Source organism: Gossypium hirsutum, chromosome A05 (genome assembly GCF_007990345.1).
Source record: "Gossypium hirsutum isolate 1008001.06 chromosome A05, Gossypium_hirsutum_v2.1, whole genome shotgun sequence".
In the NCBI taxonomy this organism is placed as follows: Eukaryota; Viridiplantae; Streptophyta; class Magnoliopsida; order Malvales; family Malvaceae; genus Gossypium; species Gossypium hirsutum.
Genome location: NC_053428.1, coordinates 12,213,416 through 12,240,034, shown reverse-complemented (window position 1 = coordinate 12,240,034; position 26,619 = coordinate 12,213,416). Strand labels below are relative to the sequence as shown.

Below are 26,619 nucleotides of genomic sequence, written 5' to 3'. Positions count from 1 at the left end.
AGATTAATTTACTTACTTTTTAAATAAAAAATAAAATACAATCTAACTTTTAATATATTGATATTTTTACCAATAATATTTAACTAAATTCGAGCATATCAAGTTTTGCACTAGAATAAGCCATGGCTGTTAATGTTAATACTTTTGAGCAACTCAATTTATTCATCATATACACGATTTCTTTTAAGGAAAATAAGAAGTGAAAAAAAAAAACTAAAGTTTTTTATTCCCCATACTTCTAACACGGTAATATATCTTAAAGTACAAAATTTTCATATGAAATTGCAACTTTATTCAATGGTAGCTCAGTAGAGAAAAAAAAAAGGCAGAAAGGAAAACCATATCGTGGAAGGAACAAATAATTAATCATGAAGTGTGAAGTGTGAAGTGTAAGAAGATTGGTATCCTCGATCCTCAATATAGATCAGAAAATTAAACCCATGAAAATGGGGAACATGGACAGCAACAGAGTGGCAAGAACAGATGATGAAGATGAAGAATTAGGAGTGGCATCGGGAGCAGGTATCGAGCCAGCTGTTGGACCGGATGTCGGAGCCGGTGTACAATCATTGGAAGTAGGAGAAGGGGTTGTAGGGGTAGTAGGTGAAGGTGCTGGCAAAGGAGAGCTGGAAGTGGCGGAGACGGTAATGGCTAATCTTTGGCCGAGTTCACAGTGCCGCCCAATTGTGCAAATGTAATATTGTTCGCCAGTGGAGTTGAGGGTAACGTTGGCTGGACCGTTGATGAGCATGTTTCCGATAGGGTTGTCGTCGCTGCACTCGTCGAAAGATGCCTTGGGGACTTGTAGTACATCATGCTCATTTGTTGTGAAGTTGAACACTTTAGACATACATGAAGTCAATATTGTGTCAAAAATACACCTTTAAAGCCAACAAAAACATCATTAACAATTTTTATTGGAAATTACTTTAAATGGAGAGAGATAATAAGATGAGAGCTTTGTTAATTACCTAAGATATCTCCAACCAAGAACCTCTTACTAGCCGCCCAATTGCTGTATGCGGTGGCACCGTTCTGCGGAACGATCCATCCCAAGTCATCCCCGACAACATGCACCGTTTGAGCCGCCGTGAATTGCATTAAAGCCACCGCATTGATGATTACGAAAAATAAGATGTACATGATGAACCTCGCCATTGAACCAGAACTCTTAATATACTATTTAATTGAACTGTATATATAATTATAAACGCGGTGAGATGAACCATGTTTAAGCCTGTATATATAAGAAGTGAGCATAGACACCGGCAGGAAGAAGAAGAAGAAGAAACGGGTGGTCGTGGGCACCAACGTAGACGAAAAGCATGAACGCCGGTCTACTTAGTGCATATGTGAGGGGTGGGTCCCTCTCCCTCCCCGATATACCCGACATAGAAAATCTGAACTCAAGATTAGTCAACCCTTATTTATTCCTGGACTACCTAAAACTTACCTGGTTATTCAAAGCAGCTTGACCTTAACTTCACAAATTTTTCGGTTAGCTTTCGCTATAGGAATAAAGTAAGGATTACTCCATCAATTTGGCAAATTTTGCACACACCATAATTCCGTACTATACTTTACTTTCTTTTCTTCTTTTTTTTTTTAATATTTGTATGATTATATAAAGGCATAATCTTCCAATTATATTAAAAAAATTCAAAAAAATAAATTATTTTATTATAATTTTTTATTTTTTAAAAATACTTGTATTCATGTAATACGAGGACGAATGTACTGTATCAACTCTTAAAATATGATTTTTTTTTATCGAACACAATTCATGTTAAAAAAATTTCAAATATAATATATACACGTAAGTAGGAGAATGTTATCAAAATTTTGCATATAAAAATGTTAATTTATGTTTATTGGATCTATTAATTACACAAAATTAAAGCGAAGGAAAAAAGTTAAAAAAAGAAAAAGAAAATTCTCATGGCATTATCTGATGGCTAAAGATTTTTTTTTTAAAATTAAGTAATGGTGACTTTGTGAATGAGGGATAGGATATTTCCTCAAAGTAGGACATTTTAGCCTCCAAGTGAATAAAATACAATATTTTATTTAAAAAACAAAGAGCTTACAATTTATTCGGCATTTAATAAATTTAAAATGTCATTATTATGTTTTTCAGAAAAAACAAAACAATAAGACTAAATTTTTTCAAATAAACTTGGAGGGTTCCATTACCATATACGTTTGAATTTTCCTTGTAGAAAGGGGTTTTAATATTACGCTCCTTTCAAGTGATTTTATATGTTTATATTTATATTAATTGAAATAATAGTCTCAAAAATATATACGTTTATTAATTTATTAAATCTACATTAGTATAAAACTATACCACTGTTGTTCCTAAAGTGAAATTATTTTTTATATATAACTGTAATATTTCAAATTAAAAATAAATAAATTATTAGTCTTAACTTGTAAAAAGTAGTTGTTAAAACTCTTGTACACTTAAATTCTATATAGGTTCAAACCATGTGACTCTTATCCAATATTGTATAAAATGCAATAAAAACTAAAACGCTATAAAAACTATACTAAAACAACTCTAAATATGAAAATTATCATAAAAACTGAATTATTAAAGTTTTAATCGATAATATACAATTTAAAAGAAGCTTATTTGATCAAATTGCAAAATAAAAATAAAAAAAATTACAAATTAAGACCTCAGTAATGTAACAAAATAAAAAATTAAATGAAGTTTATATTTTTTTTTAAATAAAGAGATAATCTAATGATACGGTAAAAGTATTGATATCTAATAATTCAATATATATATATATCAAACAAATTTAAAATTAAATACTCTTAGTAGTCTAAAAATAGAAAATAAAAAAAAAAAGATTGTTATAAATTTAAAAATAAATAAAAACATAATAACCTAAAATATAGAATATAATGATAGGGTAAAAACTAAAGGTTGATAACTTTTTAACTTCAAAGTTTAAATACTTAACAACTTAAAAGCAATGAATAGTTAATAAATTTTTGCTGAAAATAAATTTTTTAAAAATAGTTAATTACAAAATACGAAAAAAAATTGGTATTTTAAATGTTGTGATTCCTCTCATTGAGGTATTAAGATATGGTTTAAAGGTAAGGAAATTGACCCTTCTCCTTTCTTTATAAAAATCCCTAATCCGAAAGGATTCCCATTTTCTTCACTTAACTTTCCCTTACTTTTTTACCAATCCAAACATGTTTATTTTTATTGATTACTTCTAATTTGTAATAAAATTGCTAGCTCATAAAAAAAAATTTTGGGGAAAAGTTTATGAATTTTGAAAATTAATTGAGTATACTAAGAAAATAATGAAAGTAAATAATTAGATCAAATAAACAAAATATTAATCAATGTATTATTTTGAATAATTACAACAAAATAAATAAATAAATTCTATAAATTAAAATTGAAAACTCTAAACATATAAAACAAAATAATTAAAAAACTATCATTATCTCACCATTGATGTAATAGCTCAAATTTCAGCGATGTCGGAAATAGTGGTTCGAGACCACCAAATATGAAAAATGAACTTGTAGATTATATTATTTAATATTTATGAGCCAAATGTAGCTTTTAAAATATTTTTGAAATAGTAAATTATGTTTTATAACGATTTTTTGGTCAAGAAATTGAGAAAAAAAAAGTATCAAGATATCGGTGTTATAAACCAAGCCATAAATATTTTTATAAATATTTATGGAGTGCCAATAAGATAGTATTAAAATTTCGTTAGAAAATTTTGAAGTTTGGGTGATTAATTAAATAAAAAGGACTAAATTGAAAAGGTGTAAAAGCTGATAGAAGGATCGAATAGCTCAATTTTCAAATGAGAAAGAACCTAAAGTGTAAATAAGCCCAAAGGAGATATTTCGTTAGAAAATTTTGACGTTTGGGTGATTAATTAAATAAAAAGGACTAAATTAAAAAAAAGGTGTAAAAGTTGCTAAAAGGATTAAATAGCTCAATTGTCAAATGAGGAATGACCTAAAGTGAAAATAATCCCAAAAGAGATATTTTAAGCAGCAATAACTGAGTAAAATCAGGAAATGGGTGAAATAAGGGAAAAATTGAAAAATTGCCAAAATTAGCTAAATAAAAATGGGGCCAAATTCTAACATCTAGAATTCTCTTCATTTTCTCTTCATTTTCATCAGCTGAAAAACAGCCATGGAAGAGAGTTCAAGCTGGATTTTATACTCTAGCTTCATGTAAGTTTAATTCTTGCTTTCTCCTTGAAATTTCTAAGATTTTGGACTTTTACAATTAGGTCCAACTTACTATGTCATTAGTTTTTGATTCCATGGCTAATTTTTAAAGTTGCTATGGGATTGCTGGAAGCATATGATGAATAAATATAGAATTGAAGCTTTAATTTTGATATATGATGATTTTATCAAGTAAAATTGATGGAAATTGATTTTAGGACCTAATTATGAAAGAGTTTGGGATTAAGGTCTAGTGCTAAAGTTCTGATTTTCATGGGTTATGAAGTAATCTAAAATGATAGACTAAAGTATTAATTGAGAAAAATTAGCTCAATTGATGAGTTAATTGAGTAAGGACTGAATTGTATGAACTGTGAAATTTGGGGTAAAATGGAAATCAACATTTTGCATTAAAATTGTTTTGGACAGCAGCAGTAGTCTAACTTTGAAAAATCACCAAAAATTTTAGAAATCGAATAAGAAGATGAATAAAATAGAAATTAAATCTTATTGAGTCTAGTTTCTTATAGAAGAAACGATGTAAGCAATGGAATTGTAAATTATGAGATATAATAAATTTTGTGAGACAAGGTCAGAATGATTTTGGGTTCCCTTGTTTTGACTTTGGAAATCATCAAAAATTTTAAAAAAAAATTATGGGCTGAAATTTATATGTTTAGAATCTTGAATGAGTCTATTTTAAAAAGAAACAAACAGGAACATTATTTGGATCCCGTACGAGGAGATAATTAATTTTTAGTGAAGAAGGATCGGAACTATCAGACAGCAGAACAGGGGTTACTTTAAAGAATAAACTGTACTTATTGGCTAAACCAAAAAATTCTGAAAATTTTATAGTAATAAGATATGTAAGTCTAGTTTCAGGAAAAATTAGCGGATCTTAATTTGGAGCTCCATAGCTCAAGTTTAAAATAATTTAGTGACTATGACACGGATGGATGGCTTTGGAATATAAATATAAGTAAATAGTGAAATTATAGATAATGTTACTTATAAGCATTTTATATACATTAAAGATGTGGAATGGAGAGGATGAGGAGAAAAATATGTGAGTGACTTAAGCATAAATTGATCACATGTTTGATTATATTTGGTAAATGTTAAACTTTGTTAAAATGAAAAATGTTATAAATTCATGTTTGAATTAAATGTTATATATGTTAAAGAATAATTTGAATATTTGATATTGCCTAATAAATGAATATCCAATATTGCTTAGTAAATGTCAAGCCAAATATAAAAAAATATATATGTTATAAGTGGAACATGTGTGATAGAATGTGGTAAGTATTTTCATGGTTATTATTGAGCCCATTCACATGAATATGTCATTTGAAATTGTGATAGACATGAAGAAATGGTGAATGACATGCTTATGTATGGTTATATGTATTTATCTGAAACACAAGAAAATGATGGTTATATATTTGATATATGGAGACATGAGACTATGATATATGAATATGGAATATATTTTATAAATGCGTTCGTTCATAAATATAGAATTGTGCAACTCAAGTGTACTACTTGTATAAAGATAGTATTTCAAATGATTTGATGAGTAAAGCTCCAATGTGAGATAGTCCAAAATCAAGACAAATTGTTATTAAAGCATATTTAAAATATACATATATGATTGTTATAAGTTATGTGAATAATGATGTGTAAAAATATATGCATACGAGAAATTTAATGAAAGTTGAGCCCATACATGTTTCTTAATATTTATATGAATTATATGACTAATAATGTGATAAGAATAGGTATTAGGGCTCATGATCAATTCGAATAATTATGTTTTGCATAATTATGTTGAATATAGAAAAGCAATAAATTAATTACTATGATATACGAATTTATTAAATATTACATGTTTACTTTGTTTTACTTTTTCCCCTAATTAATAATGATTCGATAAGCTCAGGTAATGCCTCGTACCCTGTTCCGATGACGGATACGGGTAGGGGTGTTACAATTGATCTTCCATCTTCCAAGTGCAATTGTGATTTGATATTTCTTCTTTAAATAACTATGGTAAAAGATTCACAATTATATAAGTATTATTAAATATCAAATAATAATAAATAATATCTATTAGGAAATAGTATCAAAGAAACTCTCATATTAAGAGTTAGATTACATTTTATCTCATTTACTTTAAAAATTTGGCAAATTAATCAATGCACATTAAATCAAAGAGAAAATTAATATTTTTTTATTAAAAATTTCATCAATTTCTACTTATTAACAACAAGTCCATGCATATTAGCGCGAGGTACACGTGACACACACGTATAACTATCTAGTTATTCTCTCAACCACTCTCATTTTTAATAGTAAAAAAAGTATAAAAATTTTAACATAATTAACCAATTTACTTTTTAATCTACCATATAAAAACTAATTTATTTATTTTTTAATAAATGAACTAAAATAAAATCTAACTCTTATTATATCTTTATAGTACTTTTACTTCTATGCTACTATATATATAAGAGGCCTTAAAACCTCCCTTATATGGCACTGACTTTCTCTTTGTACTCGATAAGATTGTTACTACTTTAATTTTAATTCCTTTTTTTTTAAGATTATGTAAGAATAAGATAAATTTCAATTTTGATTCTTATACTTCATTCAAATTTTTTATTTAATATTTATATATAAATTTTGACATAATTTCACACCTCAATTAATCAAATTAATTAATTTAACATTACATACTATCACCTTAGTTATTATTTAATTATTGCCACATAGTGATTAGTAATATAATAAATTATTTTTAATGCCACATAGTGATTAGTAATATAATAAATTATTTTTAATGTCAATTTAATAATAAAATAAAGAATAAATGGTGTTTTTTTTGTTAATAAAGCCATCTTTAAATTCTAAAATAATTTTTGTTCTCATTTTTAGTGAGTTTTCATATTTTATTTCTATTTTAAAACGTGTTTAATAAATAAAAATGAGAACGAGAATAACCTCTCTCATACTTTTATATGAATATTTTAATTTAGATAAATTTATTTCACTAACTATTGAAAGGAAAAGAAAATATATCATAAAAGAACCGCCGTTGCCGGGGATCGAACCCGGGTCACCCGCGTGACAGGCGGGAATACTCACCACTATACTACAACGACTTTGTTTACAAACTGGGCAAGCTAATTTTATTATCTTTTTCTAATAACATGTCTCATTTTTTGTCCGAAACACATTCTAAGTGAAGGCTTGAATATATCTACTAGGATTTAATATGGATTGTTTTATAACAAAATGAGTGCCAATTTATGGTTAAGTCATGGAAGAGACTCATACTTTGTATGATTCGCTTGCTTTTATTTATTTTTGTTATGCGTATCCATCAATTAATCGTGTTGCTCATATTTTAATTTATTAAGTTTATGTCTGTGTCCATATTTTTAAATATATGTTCTACAAGTACATAAAATATTTATCTAATATTTTAGATATGAATCTAATTATATAAAAATTTATTGATAATATGAATTTAATATTTCAAATATCACATATATATCATGCAAAAACAAAATTTATTAAATTAAGAGTAAAAATATGGGTATTATTTTATTATCATTTGGCAAATGATCTTAGTGACGTGTATCATCCAATAACATAGACATAGTCAATAAAGACTCAGAAGGTTGACTCAAGAAGAAATTTTATTTTTATTTTATTAAATAAATAGAAGACTATCACCAACAATAATAGTTAGACAACCATTACCAAATACAATACACAACACACTCAAATATTTTTCTCTCTAGGGTTTCTCTCTTTTCCTCCTTTGGTTTGAGCCTCCTATGAGCGGTACTTCAGCCTCAGGGCCAACACCGCTCACAAAACCATGCCGCTTTGCCGGACCTTGGTCCTCTCTCCCCTCCTCTGTGGCGATGTTGTTTAGGTCACTAAGGTTCTAGGTGGCTGTGTGTGGATCAAGCCTTGGGCTTTTGATTTGTATATGTTTGGGCTTTAACCCATCCTTTGTAACTGGTTTTTAATGAATGGATTTCATCTGATAAAAAACAACAACAATAATAATGATTACACTATGGTCTTTAAATAGAAAAAGTAAAAGGAAGAAGATACAATTTTTTGAACTTTTAAAATATATAAATTAATTTTTGAATTTTTAAAAAGTACAAAGATTATTAATAAAATAATTTTTTTTATAATTTTTGGAATGTTGTATAAACAGCCTCAAAATTTGTAAATATAAAAAGTTAATTAGAAAAACAGAATTAAATGCTATAATACATAATTATTGAAGCTTAAATTTGTTGTTTTATAAATTTTAAATTATTAAAAAAAAAACTTAGTTTTATTTTTTATTTTTAATCCGACTTCAAACTCTGACAAGATTTGAAAGATTTGGATCACTGTTTTAAATCTTTGTGCATTCATCATTGTTGATGAGGTTATAGTTTACAATCAAAGGTGCTATCGCTGTGGTAGAGTTGGTCTTCAAAGAGGATGCGATCGTGCAGATAGTGTTTATATTTTATAAAAATTGTGAATTTAATTTTTATATTTAATTTAATTATTTTAAAATTTTAAAATTTTGATCTTTGTTAAATAACAATTATTAAGTTTATTAAGTTAAATCATGCTATTTTTAAAATTTAATATGAAAAATATATGATCATATGTATAACGCCATGTCAGCTAGTTATTTATCATATTATTCACTAAGAATCTAGCTTATAGATTAATAACGGTTATTTTTTTCAAGATTAACATTTTAAAATTTGAAAATTATAGAGATTCAGAATGATCCAATTAGAGAATACGAGCTAAATTTACTATTATTCGCATAGTATAAGATTAATAATTAAATTTCACCAAATAAATTTATTTGCTACTATTTGAATTGTGACTAAAATTGATAAAATTAAAATATAAAAACTTAATTTTGCAAAAAAAAAAATACAGGTACTCAATAGCAGAATTTAACCGAGACGAAAAAGAAATGAGAGGGGGGCCGGGCGGGGCCATCATGAAATGACCTGGTCAAAGGGAGGGACTATCTGTTTTTTTTTTTTTAAACAGAAAGGCGGGTTTTGGGGGCCAGACAGAAAAAAAAAATGGAAAGGAGTCCCGAGTCAGCGTGCTAAGAACCAGTCGGGGCCCCTCACCATTGAATTCTTTGCAAGCAATTTTATCCTCACACACGACCCTCTTTCATTGTAAAAACCAATTGCAACAGAAATGCAATGCATTCAAACGAAAACCAAGTGTCTTTCTTGGGGAGAATCAGTGTCAGGAGGTGATCATGGATACTCAGGAGCAAGAGCTTGAAGACATTGAGCTTTTCCAAAAGCATGTTTCTGATCGCTTCACCGAACTCTCATCACCACCCGAGGACGATGCCCTTCTCTCAGTTTCCTGGCTACACAGACTCCTCGATGTTTTCCTTTGCTGCGAAGCCGAATTCGAGGCTATTCTCATTATGGATCGTGACCCTTCCCAACTCTCCAAGCCTCCTTTTGATCGCTTGATCCCTGAATTCATCGAACGCGCCGTCAAGGCTTTGGACATTTGTAATGCCGTTGCCAATGGGGTTGACTCCGTTAGGCATTGCCAAAAACTGTCTGAGATTGTTATTTCGGCTTTGGACCAAAACCCTCTTGGGGACGGCCATGCCAAGCGAGCTAAAAAGGCCTTACTTATGCTCCTCTCCGCAATGAATCTGGACGATAAAGAAGGTACTCATGTTAAAGCCACGGAAAGGAGCTGGTCCTTTGGTCGCCGAGGTGTTAATAAGGAGCAGATCGCCGGACATTTCAGGTCACTTTCTTGGCAGGTGGCTAAGAATTGGTCATCCGCAAAACAGATTCAATCCATGATTTACAACCTGGTTGCACCACGTGGAGCAGAGGCTTCGGGTTTGCCCTCTCCAATTTATACCATGAACGTGATCATGATATTTGTGATGTGGGCATTGGTAGCTGCAATACCTTGTCAAGAGAGGAACGGGTTGCCCACTCATTTCCCGGTTCCCAAGCAACTGAATTGGGCCCATAGCTTGATTGGATTACAAGAGAAAATCGCTGATGAGTGGAAGAAGAAGGAGAAGAAAGGGATGTCTGGATTGTTGGATGAGCTGCAGAAAATGGAGAAACTGGCTCAGAGTTTGATTGACTTTACGGATTCTTTCCACTTCCCTGGAGACGCTGAGAAAGTGAAGGAAGCAGCAGTAAATGTTTCGGAATTAAAGGAGATTTTTGGGAGGATGGATCAAGGATTGACCCCTTTACAGATGCATATTAGGGAAGTGTTTCATAGGATTGTAAGAAGCAGAACTGAGTTCCTTGATGTGTTGGAGAAAGGTTCTGCACCTGTCCTATAACTCTCGATGGCCATGGGGGGCTGTTGACTTGAAGGTTACAATATTTACGAGATAAGATTTTGATCTTTCTTTTGCCTATGATTTGAAGATGGACACAAAATGAATATGTTGTTATTTTATTTATTTTTTAAGCTTTGGCCTTCGGTTAATGTGTTTACTGTTATTTGATTCTTTGCTTCTCAGGTAAATGTAAATATTCAAAACTACTGCCGTAATATTTTGTATTAGGAGGGCTTTGGATTCACATTTTCATTTACACTTTTTTTTTTTTAAAATTATATCACATTTGACTTTTGATGATTGTAGAGTGGATCACAATGATTTTAAGAGATCGCATGAAAAAAAATAATTTATGCATTTAATTTAATTTAATTGAAAACTTTGGTTAATTTTATTTTCTTTTTTAATGTTTTGGTGGGATATTTCATGGATGGCTAATACTGTCCTTCCTTTGCTCCATACACCATTATCATGCTTTAGCACTTCAAACCATAATCACTATCCACTCCACTGGATGATTTAGATTTACACAAAGGCTTTTGCTGCAAATGTAGCCAAAAAATTGACTCAAACAATATTGTATCCACTTTTTAATCTTGGAGCTGTCAACCTCGGATAATTTCTGTTTGGTTGGCCGGAATTCTTTTGGATTTTTGCTTTCTTTTTTAAATTAATTTTTTAGATTTGATTTTCTTTTTACTGTTTTAACAAAACAACTGTTTTGAATATTATTTGATTTTTCGTAAATTTTTTAAATTTAATTTTTTAAGTAAAAAAATAACCATAACTTTTATATGATATTTAAAATATATATTTGTTATATACGACTTTAAGTTATTTCCACACTTTTAAATATAAAAAATATATTTTTTATATAGAACTTTTAAGTTATTTTTACTATTTTATATAAAAACTAGAAGAGAAGGGAAATAAAATCTTTTGTTTGCTGGCATTACAAAGAGAAAAAGTCATACAACAACTAATTTAATAGTCTAGTGACTTAAATAAATTTTTTTAATAATTCAATGACCATTTTATATTTTTTTGAAGTTGAGGGACCAAAACGTAAACTTATCAATAATATAGTCACCATAGATGTAGTTTACCCAAATCTTGAAATATTTTTTCAATAATATTATTTAAAACAATAATTTTTTAAGTAAATAAAAAAAATCAATAATTTTAATATGATATTTTTTGAAAAATATTTTTTATATACATCTTTTAAATTATTTTCACCGTTTCAAATATAAAATATTTATAAAATAAATAAATAAAATTCAATTGAATTTTGAGTAATGATAACTTTTTAATTGACATGTCATATGTAATCTAAATAATCAGATTCAGATTGATTTTAGGTTTTTTCAGAGCAATAGATGTTTTTTTTTTTCATTTTGGTCTAAACCAAAAGCTTACAAAAAATTACAAAGTTTAAACTTTGTTATTAAACCTTTTTGTATAAGTTGTGTATTTAATACCTATATTTTAATTTGATCAATTTTAGTTTATATATTTTTTAAATTTTAAAATTTTACTCCTAACTCAAGGGTGGCAATTAAATTTGTTTGGTTAAATTATGTCATTAGTCCCGTATTATACGTGAAGTTATAATTTTAGTCCATGCTCATCAATTGGATCATTCTTTGTGACTATATTTGTTGAATTTCAAAATTTCAAAATTTCAATCTTAATACAAATGACATTTGTTAATTCCATTAACTGATTTTTTGCGAGTAATATGTAAAAATAACAAAACAAACATAGCATTGCTCATCAAATTTTAAAAATAACAAACTTAGCTTAATGAATTTAATAACTATAATTTAGTTAGGAGTTTAAAATTTTAAAAAATAAAAAAAATAAAAATAACCAAATTAAAAAATATATATGTATTAAATCCACAACTTACTCAAAGTATAAAGTGTAATAGCAGAATTAGATCTATTACAAAACATATAAAATGAAAAATATTCCCTCCTAAAACATATATTTATATTTCACACTCTTATTTATTCAAATTCAAATAGCATAAAATAAATCTCACTAACATATATTTGTTTTTGGTTAAACAATTATTCTCCAAATTTTTAATTTGATATAACTAAGTTGTTAACCAGAACTAAAATATTAGTAGTTTGATCCTCGCATTAGGTATAAAATAGTTTTAAAGCTTGTGATTAGCATATATTTTTTTAATGAATTTACAGAACATGAATGATTAATCATTAGACTCGCTCTAATGGATACATTGAGAAATTAAAAAAAAAAACAGAACATTAATGATACTTACCCAAAAACAAACCAAAATTTAATTTCTGGTGACGAGGATAAAGACATGATTATCAGTGTGATTAATAAATAAATGTTATTAGATGGAAAAAAGGCAATTGCGTACAACAGAACAAAGGTAGTGAGAAATGGATAAAAGGATAAAATGGGTCTAAAGTTGAGATGATTACAAGCATTGCAGTAACCACTATAAGATATCAATGATATGCGTCCTCTGCAATTACCAATGTGTAGTACATTTGGATTTGGTCCACGTTGTGAAGACGAATAAAATAAAATCAAACCAACGTTTTTTATGTATAAAATATATTTCATCTTCCAAATATGTAGCAAAAGATATTAAATCATCAATTTATGATGTCATCTATCGTGTTTTAGTCCCAATATTCTGTGTTGAAAGAAAGAAAGACACAGCATACGGTGTCCAGGAAATGAAGATTGAGTGAGTAATAAAAGCTTTAAGAGCAAGCCAGATGATTAAATCCAGGTGTTGATATTTACAAATGACTTCTTATTATATATATGTAGGCAAAATTATTGTTACGAGATGCAGTGAATGAGGAAAATCAACACAAGAGATTGTCATCTACCGTGTTCTATACATTAGCTCTCGACATATGAATGTGTAGAAAGACCTCCTGTACACCCGAATTGAATATATACTGCATCCCACACTCACAACCCACACTTTGAGAGTAGGATAGGATTTCCCACCGAGTCAGTTTTTGAACATACATTGATACTTATAAGTTAAGAAGGTGCGGTTATGGATGGATGTTGAGGAAGCCGAGGACAGAAATCTGGACGATGTATATGGTTATCAGTTTCTTGTCCACTCTCACCAGTCACCTTGCCCGCTATGCTCTTCTTCTTCTTCTGCATCCCAAAGAAATTTTGCGTATGAAGCCAGGAGAAAACTGCAGATGATCACACGTTAAGTTTCAGGAGTTCCAACAATGGAAGAAGAGCGTTGAATAGATTGAATTCAAAGAATCCATCAAGTGCTCTGGAACTTGCAAAAGTTTCAGGCAAATAGTTGGTCTATTTGGATCTTATAGAATTTAGATGCCAAGAACATATAAAATATTCTTTTGATAAATTGGTGCCTTGGGGGGGGGGGTATTTTACCAGTCATGTGGGGAAGCCTGAACAGCTTGATCAAAGTAAGTTTGGGCTCTATGAGCATCCTTTTGGTTTTCCCAAATTAGATGAGCATAGAGTGACAAAACATTTCCATCAATAGTATTTGCCAAAATTGCTCGCTCGCAGTACTCCTCAGCTCTGCCAAAATCCCCTCTAATCTGCAATCAAACAACACGTAAATCGATGCAATGAAACCAAGATGTAAATTCAGACAGATGAAGTTGTTTGTCAGATCAAGAACCCAACAAGAGTTATCTTTCCTAAGAATTTATCCCTTACCTCTTTCAAAAACTTGGCATAATTCCCAAGAAAAAGCGGATTATCAGGATTTGCTTCAATCATTTTCTGGTAGTAAACATCAGTGCTGTCAGTCCCAAATAACCCTGAGCCGCCGCCACCACAATCATCTCCAGGGCCGCAGATACTACCACCATCCGTCACATTACTAACTTCATCATCATCCACTACTCTTTCTCCCACCCCAGAAATTGAAAATAGTGTTCGGATGGAACAAGACTTGGGTTCTGACTCTTGTTCTTGGTCATCACTTTCCTGCTCTGCTTGTTTGTGGAAGTCGAGAGAGTGCGGTGTTGGTATCATGGGTTTGCCCTCTTTTTTTCTTGGTTTTGGGAGATTGAGTTGTTTATGTTTATGGTAATCAATGGAAGCTGGGGTGTAAAAAGAGACTGATCCGGATCTTTGGAGAATGGGGAAGTCGGGGTCTGGTGATGAACAACAGTCTTTGGAGTGACATAACCATGAATTTAAGATTGGTGTCGATAAGCTTCTCATCAGCAGCATTTTTTCTTTCTTTTGAATCAGAAACCCAACTAACCATATGGAAATTTCTACAAGCGAACCAAATTTGATATTTTCTTGCAATAAGTAACGAAGTATAAAGTGAGAGATTCTATATATATGATTCTTGTAAGGATTTATACAAGTATCTGTTTCAAAGTGAGAAGAAGATTTGACAGGGTTTGGGTTTGGGTTTGGGTTTGTCAGAGGAGACTTCTCTGCTTACAACAGCAAATAGCTAACTGGGATTTAAAGAAGAAGAATAAAGAAACTGCGTATTATTTGATCAGATCCACCGGATAAGCATCAGCTCAATCCATTAAAAAACGACAAACATCCCAACAACCCTACTTACTTTTCCATGTCTTGATACTGCATGCTTTGATAAGATAATTTTATTTTGATGACGATGATAATAATAATATCATCGAGCTATTATTGTACACGTCCAAAACCATTTAATTAATTCATGAATTTAGTCAACTTTTCGTTTGTTATTTATATAATACAAACCCAAGTTTGAGATCCAATTCAAATACAAATAATTAATTTAAAATAAAATACCAAAAGTCAACTTATTTTTTATTACTTAAATAAACTTAATCGTGTACCTTAAATACTTCATTTTTATCTCGAAAGGTTTTAAAAGTAAAAATTGATTCAAGGTGCTTGATCCCAAGCTCCCTGCTTAAGCATACAATTAATACTTCCCATTAATCTGAGACAAGATTCATAAAACAAGAAAAAATAATATCATAATATGCCGTATGAAATTTATATAACAGACGAAGCATTAATCCACTCAAATTTATTCGGACATCTAATATATTAGATATAATTATAGCTTATAATACCAATATGATCGCAATATGGATATAGGTATACATATCGATTTCCGACTTACAGGAACACCAGGAGTGGGCAAGGCACACTGTGGGCGGCGCATTACCACACCCGCTTTCCGATTGCATTTTGGATCAAAGTAAATGAACGCACCTCGTTTGCTTTCACCATCACCATCATATTCATTTGACATCTTAGCTTGCCCAAAACTATGTCGACGCGTGCCCTTTGCTTTTCACAGATAACAACACACGCGAACAGATCGCTATCTTTAACTTGTTTCACCACCCCATCCGAAAAACGAGTCAGATTTGGGCAAAGATTTTTTTTTTCTTACCCGATCAATTTAATCCTCTCTGAATTTCATTTAAATGTAAATTTTTTTTTCTTACTAATATCAAAACAGTAAAACGACGGTCAAATTTGAGCCCAAGCTGTAGAGTATTGCCGTCAATGGTATTTCTTATAGATTTATATCAAATCTACTTTTGTCTACCCTTACATCGTATGCATCAACGTTAGACAAACAATGGCCTTTTGTCAAATCTTCTGTTCATTTCACATTACTCAGCTGGTTTTACATTAATAAACCCTAAAATACGAGACCAATTCAAGCAGTCTTACTACCTACTTGAACCACCAAATTTTCCATTACTCCTAGTCCTAGACCACCTCCCAAGAATACAATCAACTAAACCCTTCCTCCCCTAACAATGCTGTAATTGAACATGAAACAAAACACCAATTCTCTGAATCTAATTAATCATATGAATACCTCGTCCTACGTACAAAACAAGCTGCATACATAACAAAGCTATGTTAGCTATACCTTTTTTATTTCTAAAATAACTATTGCTAGGCACGCATGTCTAATATATATAGATATGATTCTCCAAATATTAGAACATCTTTCAGGAAACTGAGCATAAACATGTCAAAAGCCCATCCATATCAGACACTCACCTCTGGTCCAAATAATATCAGTTAAGTACGTAGCTATTTGACCTGACTACAGCTGCATTAAAAGGGAGTAATGTTGAAATACAGCTTCTTGAAAAAGTATTGTTGATCTTGATATTATTTGCAATAATAACTAATAACAGCTTTTGTGCAAAATCTCAATCATAATCTAATTGGTTAGCATCTCCACCATGTACTCAAGGAACAATAGCCCTGATATACATAAAATTTATAAATTCAATAAACGGCAGCAAGAAACGACTAATAGATTTTCATATTAATGCCATCTGATTACGCATGTAGCAACTCACTCTTATGATGTCTAATTAGACATAATAAGAGTAACTATTATTGGGATTGATTTTGTAAGCAACGTGGAAACATCTACGTTACCTGGACTCAAGATCGAGTATTGGATATCAATACGTAACAGACATAGGTATGCTCAATTTTTATTAAGTTCTTTCATATATTTTTAGGAGCCGTGCCAGTGTATCTGAATATGTTGTAGAGAAAAGAAGTCAGATGGGATTCTTAAGGGAAAATAAAGAGTACCAATAATGCAGAATAACACTCACGCCAACAAGAGACAATTTTTTCTACTCTTGCTGACAAATAACGGTACATAAAAAGCAGTCAATGAATCTGTTAATCTACAACAACAATGGAAACTACAAACAGCAGCAAGCTACATTTACCCCTTCCTAACTATTTTAATTACACTGTCCGGCATCTCAACTTTATGATCTTAGAAAGTGAAAGAAATATGGAATTGATTCACTAAGATGTTACAGGAAAATGTTTCCTTAACATCACAAAACCAATTGGAAATGGAAGAACACAATTACATATCATTGTCTATATTAATGATGTATTTCTTGTATATATATGCATGTATATAGAATCAAAATCTTACTAGGTTATCTTCTAAATCGAGACCCTTTATCTGGTCTACCAGAATTCCCCCCATCCCATGCAGAGGACCAGAAGAACAGAGACACCCAGAAAAGGACAGCAAAGAAGATCCGCACTTGATCTTGAAATTTTGATAACTTTCCTGCAAACTCTGTTCCATGAAAAAAGATCATAAGACGCCACCTTCTAAGCAATTTCAAATGCAATAAGCAAGGAAGAAAGAGTCAAATCCAGCCAATTACATGCAAAGGAAAAATATGGGTACTTCTAATTCAAATCTTTTCCATTACCATTGTCAAAACAAAAATTTCTCATCAGTCGCTTTTAGTCTCTGCATTTATGGATGATGTCCAAGATTAAGCACTAATGCTTATTTGTTTCAACAATTATATTATTTTGTTTAATAATATTACTAAATTCTGGAGGAACTTGAAATACTATTATGATTCTCTCTGTTTATTTCTTTTCTTACACCACGAATTCTTTTTTCTTTTAACAATAAAAAAGAGTAACCTTGCCAATGTTTTTCCTATACAAACTTTCACTCTCTTTGTCTACACTAAGCTTGAATTTACATTGATATATCTGCAATTGAAAGAAAAAAAAACACAGAAAGAAAAACTAAGCAATTAAAACTAGAAGGACAGAACATCAACATAAGGAACCTAGGCTTAACCTAACATTCCGATTTCCCCATGCCCTTGGCCTCCTCTTGCTCAAAAAGAGTCTTCAGCATAGTATGTCCACTCAATTTCGGTTGTGAGTATTGAATATGGATATGTGTGCATATTTGAAAAGCTTGAAGGATCATATCCCGTACTCATATTAGAGGAATAGTTTTTGTTTTAGTCGACAAAGCCTAAATTTTGAAGAATTATTTATACAAACAAATTAATCTGAGTTCAAACGCATGAATAAAATTACCAAAAATAAGAAAGCGGATTCAGAAGGCAGTGGAAACCTGGGGGAGGAGGCGGGTCGGCGTCAGGCGGTCCGGGGCCAGCCGAAAGACAACGTGGCGAGCGCGTCTTGGAATTGGACCGGAGGCGGACAAGGAATGAGGGACGATGGCGATCAAACTTCCGGGGAAAGATCAACTGTTGAGGCGAACCCGAATGGAAGCTTTTGGAATTGGAATAAGTGAAACAATAGTGATGGCGCCAAGGAGACGAAGTACACAAAGTGGTGGTCATTGCCATTTCTAAGGTATCGACGCCAAATGTCTGAAATTGATAAAACCATCAATATATATAGTAATGGGCTTGAACTGCGTGGCTCAATTTCTGCTTCGGGACTCATTATTGTTATTCATCTTCTCTTTTCAATTTGAGCCTACCTCTTATCTTAATTTAAAATAAAAAAAAAATAAAACAGTTTTATATAATTTTAGTTAAATTTTTAAATTTAAAATCTTATAAAATCTTATATCACTCCTTTATTTTTTACTATTCTCTTGAAAGTATTTCTTTATTCTTAAATTACATTTAAATTTTACTACATCAAGCGTATATTCTTTCTTTTTCGGTTAACATGTACAACATTAATCCATATTTTTTTTTCCCTTGGGAGAAAGGAAATTGAAATTTATGTTTGATGTATTGACTTTTAGTGAATAAAATAATATCATTTTGGTCTTACCACTAGGATGATTTTTTATATTCGGGTTTATTTAGAAAATGAAGTGCGAGGTTACTCTTGATGGTAAGTATGTAGATATTAATGGGGTCATTTGTAGAATAAATAAAATCTACTACTCAACAATATATATCAGTCAGAAATGAATATTCGATTGAGGGGGATTTAAAGCAGGAGGGTACTGAGACCACCTGAAAGATGGTTAAGATTAACTGCGATGGGATGTTCGATGTTAAATATAGTGAAGCTGGTGTAGGTGTCATTTGTAGAGATTGTAGAGGAATGGTTCTTGATGGAGCAGCTGAAAAGGTGACAGCGGATGAGGTTGAGGTTGTAGAAGCTATGGCTGTCACTAAAGGGGTCCAACTTGGTGTTAAAAATAGATTGGGAGATTTGTGTTTTTGAAATTTGATTCTCTTATTCTTTTTTCAGAATCTAAGAAAAAAGATTCTGAGAGAAGGTGGAAGCTGAAACTAATTTTAAAGAGGTTTAATACTTCAAAAAAATCAAGGGAACAACTTTTTAATTTAAAAGATCAAAAGGAATGCTAACGAAGCTGCGAACTAGGCAGCTAAGCATGCTACAGTGGAAATGTATTTGGAGGGTTAGATTCATCACCCACCATCTTTTTTGGTGTTTATCTTAAAATATAATGGCTTGTCATATTCGCCTATTTGGCCTAATATTGATAGAGTTGATTTTATGTCTGCTCTTTTAATTTTATTAGGCACCCTATTTACCTTTAATGATTCATTGGTGTTTTTTCTTTGTTGATGATACTGCAGTACTTTATTTATTCAATTAATACATGAATGTTTTTTTTTGGGCAAAAAACTAATAATAATAACATCATTTTATTTTTTTAATAATTATCACATTTGATTTAGTACATTAAATATAAAAATTTAAATCAGACAAAATACCAGTTAAATTTTTATTAGCAACATATGTTCAAACTGTTTATTTTCCCATTTCAGTTTCATACGAAAACACCCAGCATGGCAAACAGAAAGATACTAAGCAAGCAAGTTCATACATGAAGGTATCAATTGATTGGAACTTGCTTCACATCCTTTTTGGGCTGTTCAGTTCTAGGGATGATGATAGAAAGCACACCATCCTTCAACTCAGCCTTAATATCATCGACTTTGGCATCATCAGGCAACACAAGGCTTGTATTGTAGTAGCCATAGCTCCTGGCAGACCAATACTCATCGCCGGAACCTTGTTCTTCTTCTTCCTTATGCTGCCCTTTTATGTTTAGAACCCCATCATCAATGGTGATCTTTACATCCTCTTTGGTTAACCCCGGCATGTCGTAATGCAGTTTGTAGCAGTCATCTTGCTCTTTTACGCGCCCAATCAACTGGGATGGTGTCATGTTGAGGCTGTCGAATAGCCTGTTTATGTTCTCACTCGCCTGCAACAGTGCATTCCCAAGGCCTGATGGGAATAACTCTTAAGAACCAAAAAAGGAAAAAAAAAATAGTCAGCTGAGAACAAGATAAGAAAAAAAAATTAAGGATTAAACCAGGAACTTGAAATCCATGAGATTTACCACCATAAAGGGGAGGAGCATAATCATGTTGTTTATTCCTCCAATTCCAAAGACTCCTCCTGTTTTTCCTCCTAGGGAAAAGCCTGAATTTCTTTTCACCATCTGACACGGATACTTGTTTTTTGTCGTCAGAGTCCTTATCAGTAGCTGTTGCCATAAACCTCTTCAGCATCTCATCATTCCACCTTTGCCATTGCAACCCACCAACGCTCCTCTCTCCAACATTATGACCCAAAAGAGATGATGAAGAAGATGACACCCTTAGTTGCAAATTTCTCAAAGCCAAACGAGCCAGTGCCATTGTTGGGTGCAGAGATTGATGGTGAGTTTACAAGCTGCTACGCAGGCAAACTTAGAATGGTTGTACTTTTCTTTGTTTCCTGTTTTATCTTTTGTTGGTGGTGTCCAAGTGTTTGATGCTGAGGGAGGAAATTTAAGGCAAATCTTATACGTGTGTTGGACGATTGGAGTTTGGAAGAGTGTTCTGCGAGGTTCTAGGAGGTGGTGGAGACAATCCTATCAACAGATTGATAGACAGTTGAGAGGATTTTTTCCTGGACCTTCTCAAACATTAACTGTTACTCTTGTGGAGTGTTCCAGAGGAAAAGGCATCAGATGCTTTCTACCTTCTCACTTTGTAAGATATTTTTTATCCTTTTTTTTCCTTTGGGAAAATGATAAATTTAGATAACAGTATTTAATTATTTCCACAATCTCTCCCTGTGATACCCTTGGGTAATTAATGAAAGTATCAGTGCCTTGCCTAGAGAATCTCATTTCTAGCAAATAGCTTCTAATGCTTGTATGTAATCCAGGCCAGATTTAAGTCAATAGCTCCTATTTAAGTAAAGGTAAAGTAGGGCTTAAGCTCCCATTATTTCATCCTAATCACACACACAACTAACAGAAACTGAGTCACCGGTCCTTGGCAACTAACACAATTTTCACAAAATAAGAAACAGTCTCTGAAAGGCGAGAAAGGTCTGAACGGTGAGGCATTGCCTGGACTAAATGAATCTGTAAAGTTTTATCCTTAGCTAGTGAAAGGGAGGACCATAGTTATTGCATTAACAACTCAAAAACTTCCTGGAATAAATAGTTGACCCCGCCCCAAACATCACATAAATTTTGGATTTGTCTCTCGTCCTTCAGATTCCAATCTAGCCAACATTAAGATCCTGAGGGACTAGCTATATATCTTGGACCTTTGAAACTAATGAAAGCGTAATACTTTCTGATGGGACATATGGTCACAGCTTATCACTAACCTATGGAAGAAATTTTGCGAAAAAAACAAATTGCTGTCTCAAACACCTGAGGCAGCCAGCAATTTTTTGGATTAGTTCCAATGCAATACAATGGCACGTTCAAAAAGGTCCATTCAGTTGGTGGAAAAAAAACCAGAACATGGGAAACCGCAGGTAAGCAAGACCTGCAATTGCTACAATAGACATACAAGCAAGGCTAAGCTCTAGTGCGTTTTCCCTATGGGACCAATAAAAATGTTACAGCAAGTAAGATTGATATTAATATCTAACCATCTTCCAAATGCAGTTTTTATTCTGTTGCTCAGTCATACAATCCTTCTTGCTCCCAGACATCCACAAGAAAATCTATCATTTCCTGTCAAATTTCAGGAGAATGCAAATCAGGTAAGCAAGCACTTTATGATTATATGAGTTCGGTGGAGATGGGACTTACACAAAGAGGAACAGGCTGAGGGAACAGCTTGTTGCTTCCAAGTAAACTTTCATAAGTTGCATTCCAACTGCAAAGCCAGAATCGTTTAACCATGCAGAGCCAATTAGAAAGGGAAGTTCCTAAATGATTAGGGCTTATATCCCAAAAGTGATTTTCCCTCACTATACACAAAATTCTGTTCCAAGGTAATAACCTAAGATACAGATTCTACAATGGCAAGCATCTGGATTTTTGCTAAAACCAGGATGCTAGACACAAGTCTTAAGAAACCGAAAAATAATGGAAGCATTATGAATTATTGACATACACGCATTAACCTTTTTTGTTTTCCTTCTCTTTAATCTTCAAATCTTATGAGCTATGGAAATGAATACTAGGCAAATAAATATCAACACACGTGGAAAACAAAGTGAACTAATGGAGAAATCCAATGTCAACTAGTGAACAGAAAGACAAAAGATGTCATAGACAGTAAATTTAAAAAGGGACCTCAATTTTATGGTCGCAAATAGAGCATAGTGACAAAATATGATTCACACAGCCAGCCCCACATAGGTAAAGGTTTGATAGCAAATGGAAGAGAATTCATAGGAAGAATAGAACTTGAAGATCTTAAAACTATGGGAATTTAAAAAAACACTAATTTAATACATTCTGATAACAACTCACTTTAGTTTCGGTTCTCGGGCCTGCTGAGGCTGATTTTCAGACTTCTTGTTTCCTACCCACCGCTGCCTAGTCTGGTTCCAGTGAATAAGGCCTGCATCCAAGAGCAGCAGTGAGTTGGAGAAAACGGAGCATTATCTTGTTTAGTGCCAAAAGTGGTCTGAACCGGACTATCTAGATTCCAGATAGGCGGCGGTATCCAGATGTCAGATATATTAGTCCAACACCAACCAAGGTAACCCTTTGTTTTTTAACTACCAACCAAAGTAACTTAAGAACAGAGAACTTGCCATGATTTACAAATTCGGAGGGGCCATTAGCACTTGCAGCATTGCCATTTGGATCAAGTGTCTGGTTGCTTGTGCTGATTGAGGAGATGCTTCCCTGTGACTGCACGGCACTGTTATCCATATCACAAGTGCTAGTGGTCCAGAAACCTTCTGATATATTGGGTTTACTCACTGTCTGTCCTTGAAATTTTAATCCTTTTGATGACTCATTCACCAAGGGATTGAAAATGGGCCTCGCACAGCATCCTAGACAACCACTGCTCTGTTACAATCACGGATAATCATATAAATGATTAGTACCATACCAAAAACTCCAAAGTTGTGCCTAATATCATGATAGAAAGTTCATTAGTTAGACACAAGATAATATTCACATAAATTCAGAGAGACACATTGAACTTATGCCAAGTACAATAAACATCTTGGCAAGACTCTCTTTCAAAATGACAGAACTTGCTAAGAGTTCATAGGAATCAGAGCACCACCTTAAATAGCCAAAAAGTACATAGAACAATAACAACAATAAAGCCTTCTCCCATGGTGTAGAGTAAAATTTCACCATTTTGTTCTGTTTAGGACTAACATCCCAGGTAAAATAATAGCAAAGTCCTTTTCAATGGTTTCCACAGATGTACTAGTTGATCTCAATCTACCTTTTTCTTAATGAGTACTCTCCATTAAATCACATAACCTAACAAAAAGCATTGATAAGCAGAGATAATATTCACATAAATTCAGAGAGACACATTGAACTTATGCCAAGTACAATAAACATCTTGGCAAGACTCTCTTTCAAAATGACAGAACTTGCTAAGAGTTCATAGGAATCAGAGCACCACCTTAAATAGCCAAAAAGTACATAGAACAATAACAACAATAAAGCCTTCTCCCATGGTGTAGAGTAAAATTTCACCATTTTGTTCTGTTTAGGACTAACATCCCAGGTAAAATAATAGCAAAGTCCTTTTCAATGGTTTCCACAGATGTACTAGTTGATCTCAATCTACCTTTTTCTTAATGAGTACTCTCCATTAAATCACATAACCTAACAAAAAGCATTGATAAGCATCACATAACCTAACAAAAAGCATTGATAAGCATTTTATCTCAAATGTTCAAACTAATTTAAAACATGTCTCTCATGTTAACCCATATTGGTACCATCCAAATCTGTTCTGACTGTGTCCATTTTCTAGTCCTAACGTTTTTGCATATCCAAATGCCGACCAAAGAATTCTCATATCAGCCACAATAACTTTTTTTTGTACATATCAATAATTGAAAACCCAACAGTAGCTATCACAAAGCAATGTTGATCTTTAAGATGCCTTGTAGAAGTTTCACTTGATCTTAAGAAGTATGTTGCATATGTAACTTCTAAAGCACTTCTTCATTTTAGCAATTGTACTTGTGGCTCCTTTGGTCGACTTCTCGATTGATGCCATCATCATTTGACATGACTGGGCCAAAGTATCTGTTCAATTTGCAATAGGTTTTGCTCTCCATTTTTTATAGTTGCTCCTTTTAACATTCTTTCTTTTGTGAACTCACAATCCATGTACTCCATCTCAGACCAACTTGACTAAAAACATTCCAGTCTAATGTTTCCTTACAGAACTCAAGTCCATGTTAGCCCTTGACCAAAAATATTCAAAGGTGATCCACGGTACAAATCTATTACTAAGCAGAGGTATTGGTCGCATTATTTCATCAAAACTAACTTCTTGGAACAAAGTTAAGTAGGTATAAAACCTACAATAAATGCTCCCTAAAGAAGTAAGTGCTGGCAGTTTATCTGAAAACTAAACCAATCAAAACTATGACTGGAACCATTCATTGACCTTGAAAATTGATGCCCGGCATTGCAGCGGGGTTACCAAGATAAACATCCTTCGATAATGGACTCAATACTTCTAACACATATGAAACTGGAAAAAGTGGTAGGGCATTCTGAAGTCCTTATGTTGCCGTATCTTATCAACCTCAATAAAAAATCATTCATGTTCACTCAATAAAAGAAAAGTTATCCACTAAAATAAAACCCCTAGACAACATTGCAAATTTTCACAAATTACCAATGCTAATAAAGAAGCGCATACACTTTTTCGCCATATCCATCAAAAACTAAATGGACTTTCGTATTTAGTTTCAAACAAAACCCTAGTGGTTTGCAGAACCAAGTGCTACAACAAAAATTTATGATCATAATTAAAGAACCAAATGAGCATGCAATTCCTAAAGTAAAAAGGGGTCAGGATGAAGCTTATGTCCGAATTGAGTGGGTATCAGTACTTCCCATCAAAATGTTTACAAGTAAATGGTAAATTCAAAACAAAAAAAAAATGAGAGGAATAAAATTTCCCTAAGCAACTGGGGAAAAAATCAATAAAAACGACGTAAAACAACAAAATCGTAAGAGGGGGGAAAAACAGAAAACTTACCCCATATATACAAAACAAGAACTAGCAAAAGCTAAAAGAGATCTGCAATTCAATGGAATCTGATTTCCTGAAATGAAAGACCAAACATTGAGGAAACAGCAGTTAATCAAATTTATGGAAATGGAACAAAAACCAAATAGGCATAACAATATATATATATAGGTTGATTCTTCTTGGGAAAGAAAACAAATTTACCTGTGTCAATTTGGGTTTTCTTTGTTTTATTCAGCGTCTCTAGTTGCTCGAAAATTTTCACTGATGATGCCTTTTTAAGTCTTCTTTTTCCTCTTTTATTATTGTTCTTCTTCTCAGTCTTTCTTTTCCAGCAACTTGGCCAATTTGAAGGATTAAAAGAAAAAAAAAGTTGAGAAGAAAAGCAGAGCTTACATAGACCAAAGAGTTTTGTTTAAGCTTTCCTTGTGCTGAAGTGTTCCTTTTAACCTTTCTTCCTCTTTTTTTTTTTGGTAATAAGTCAACAAGATACAAAGTTCCATATTTTGTTTTTGGTGGACCTTTTTAAAATATTAAAAGAAAACCTTAAAAAACTGATTGTTATTTCTATGCTATTATTTAAAGTTTATCTTAAAAAAATTATCTTTTCTCAAATTGATAAAATAATAAGTAATTAACTAAATTGAGAATTTATGACATAAAACAAAAAATGAGAATAAAATTATCATATTTTTTTAGACATTAAGGTTTGCTTCTTTGTATGTAAAATATTTTTTTGTAAAATATTTTTTATTATTTTACTAT

The 26,619-nt window shown here is 32.0% G+C and overlaps 4 protein-coding genes, 1 non-coding gene and 1 pseudogene across 8 annotated transcripts; 1 reads left to right on the top strand and 5 right to left on the bottom strand.

Annotated features, from left to right (window-relative positions):
• Positions 1–177: 177 nt before the first annotated feature.
• Positions 178–1,244, bottom strand: LOC107940958 (cucumber peeling cupredoxin). The gene is made up of 2 exons (XM_016874422.2): positions 972–1,244; positions 178–840 (listed from the first exon to the last, which is right to left on the bottom strand). Exons 1-2 carry the CDS (start codon positions 1,156–1,158, stop codon positions 425–427), a joined length of 603 nt encoding a protein of 200 aa, XP_016729911.1. The 5' UTR covers positions 1,159–1,244; the 3' UTR covers positions 178–424.
• A 6,078-nt stretch (positions 1,245–7,322) lies between these two features.
• On the bottom strand, positions 7,323–7,394 carry TRNAD-GUC (transfer RNA aspartic acid (anticodon GUC)). The gene has a single exon. It is a non-coding gene; the product is annotated as a tRNA-Asp (tRNA).
• A 1,918-nt stretch (positions 7,395–9,312) lies between these two features.
• LOC107940954 (protein ROH1-like) lies at positions 9,313–10,867 on the top strand (annotated as a pseudogene).
• Positions 10,868–13,403: 2,536 nt separating this feature from the next.
• LOC107940970 (uncharacterized) lies at positions 13,404–15,260 on the bottom strand. 2 transcript variants are annotated; one of them, XM_016874446.2, is made up of 3 exons: positions 14,336–15,260; positions 14,042–14,214; positions 13,404–13,830 (listed from the first exon to the last, which is right to left on the bottom strand). In XM_016874446.2, exons 1-3 carry the CDS (start codon positions 14,855–14,857, stop codon positions 13,752–13,754), a joined length of 774 nt encoding a protein of 257 aa, XP_016729935.1. In that variant the 5' UTR covers positions 14,858–15,260; the 3' UTR covers positions 13,404–13,751. The 2 variants fall into 2 exon arrangements, with proteins under 2 accessions (XP_016729935.1, XP_016729937.1); XM_016874448.2 differs by having other exon boundaries at positions 13,404–13,789; positions 14,336–15,240.
• A 4,857-nt stretch (positions 15,261–20,117) lies between these two features.
• Positions 20,118–21,066, bottom strand: LOC107940967 (26.5 kDa heat shock protein, mitochondrial). The gene is made up of 2 exons (XM_016874442.2): positions 20,766–21,066; positions 20,118–20,665 (listed from the first exon to the last, which is right to left on the bottom strand). The coding sequence occupies exons 1-2, from the start codon at positions 21,064–21,066 to the stop codon at positions 20,253–20,255; spliced, it is 714 nt and encodes a 237-aa protein (XP_016729931.1). The 3' UTR covers positions 20,118–20,252.
• Positions 21,067–21,854: 788 nt separating this feature from the next.
• Positions 21,855–26,357, bottom strand: LOC107940969 (uncharacterized). Of its 3 annotated transcripts, XM_016874444.2 has the most exons (7): positions 26,059–26,357; positions 25,864–25,930; positions 23,423–23,679; positions 23,136–23,226; positions 22,467–22,533; positions 22,304–22,388; positions 22,046–22,206 (listed from the first exon to the last, which is right to left on the bottom strand). In XM_016874444.2, the coding sequence occupies exons 2-6, from the start codon at positions 25,866–25,868 to the stop codon at positions 22,335–22,337; spliced, it is 474 nt and encodes a 157-aa protein (XP_016729933.1). In that variant the 5' UTR covers positions 25,869–25,930; positions 26,059–26,357; the 3' UTR covers positions 22,046–22,206; positions 22,304–22,334. The 3 variants fall into 3 exon arrangements, with proteins under 3 accessions (XP_016729934.1, XP_016729932.1, XP_016729933.1); XM_016874445.2 differs by having other exon boundaries at positions 21,855–22,388; positions 23,423–23,684; XM_016874443.2 differs by having other exon boundaries at positions 21,855–22,388.
• Between the last annotated feature and the right edge of the window lie 262 nt (positions 26,358–26,619).

Bases quoted from the DNA above. Each gene is read 5' to 3' on its own strand.
- LOC107940969 (XM_016874443.2), bottom strand. The intron at 23,227-23,422 runs GCAAGTTCTCTG...TCTTGGATGCAG, and splicing joins CTCCGAATTTGTAAATCATG to GCCTTATTCACTGGAACCAG. The intron at 22,389-22,466 runs GTAAGTCCCATC...GAAATTTGACAG, and splicing joins CTCAGCCTGTTCCTCTTTGT to GAAATGATAGATTTTCTTGT.
- LOC107940967 (XM_016874442.2), bottom strand. From the start codon at position 21,066: ATGGCACTGGCTCGTTTGGCTTTGAGAAATTTGCAACTAAGGGTGTCA. The intron at 20,666-20,765 runs GTAAATCTCATG...TTGGTTCTTAAG, and splicing joins TGCTCCTCCCCTTTATGGTG to AGTTATTCCCATCAGGCCTT.
- LOC107940958 (XM_016874422.2), bottom strand. From the start codon at position 1,158: ATGGCGAGGTTCATCATGTACATCTTATTTTTCGTAATCATCAATGCG. The intron at 841-971 runs GTAATTAACAAA...GTATGTCTAAAG, and splicing joins CTTGGTTGGAGATATCTTAG to TGTTCAACTTCACAACAAAT.
- LOC107940970 (XM_016874446.2), bottom strand. From the start codon at position 14,857: ATGCTGCTGATGAGAAGCTTATCGACACCAATCTTAAATTCATGGTTA. The intron at 14,215-14,335 runs GTAAGGGATAAA...GTTTGATTGCAG, and splicing joins ATGCCAAGTTTTTGAAAGAG to ATTAGAGGGGATTTTGGCAG. The intron at 13,831-14,041 runs GTAAAATACCCC...GATCATCTGCAG, and splicing joins CAGGCTTCCCCACATGACTG to TTTTCTCCTGGCTTCATACG.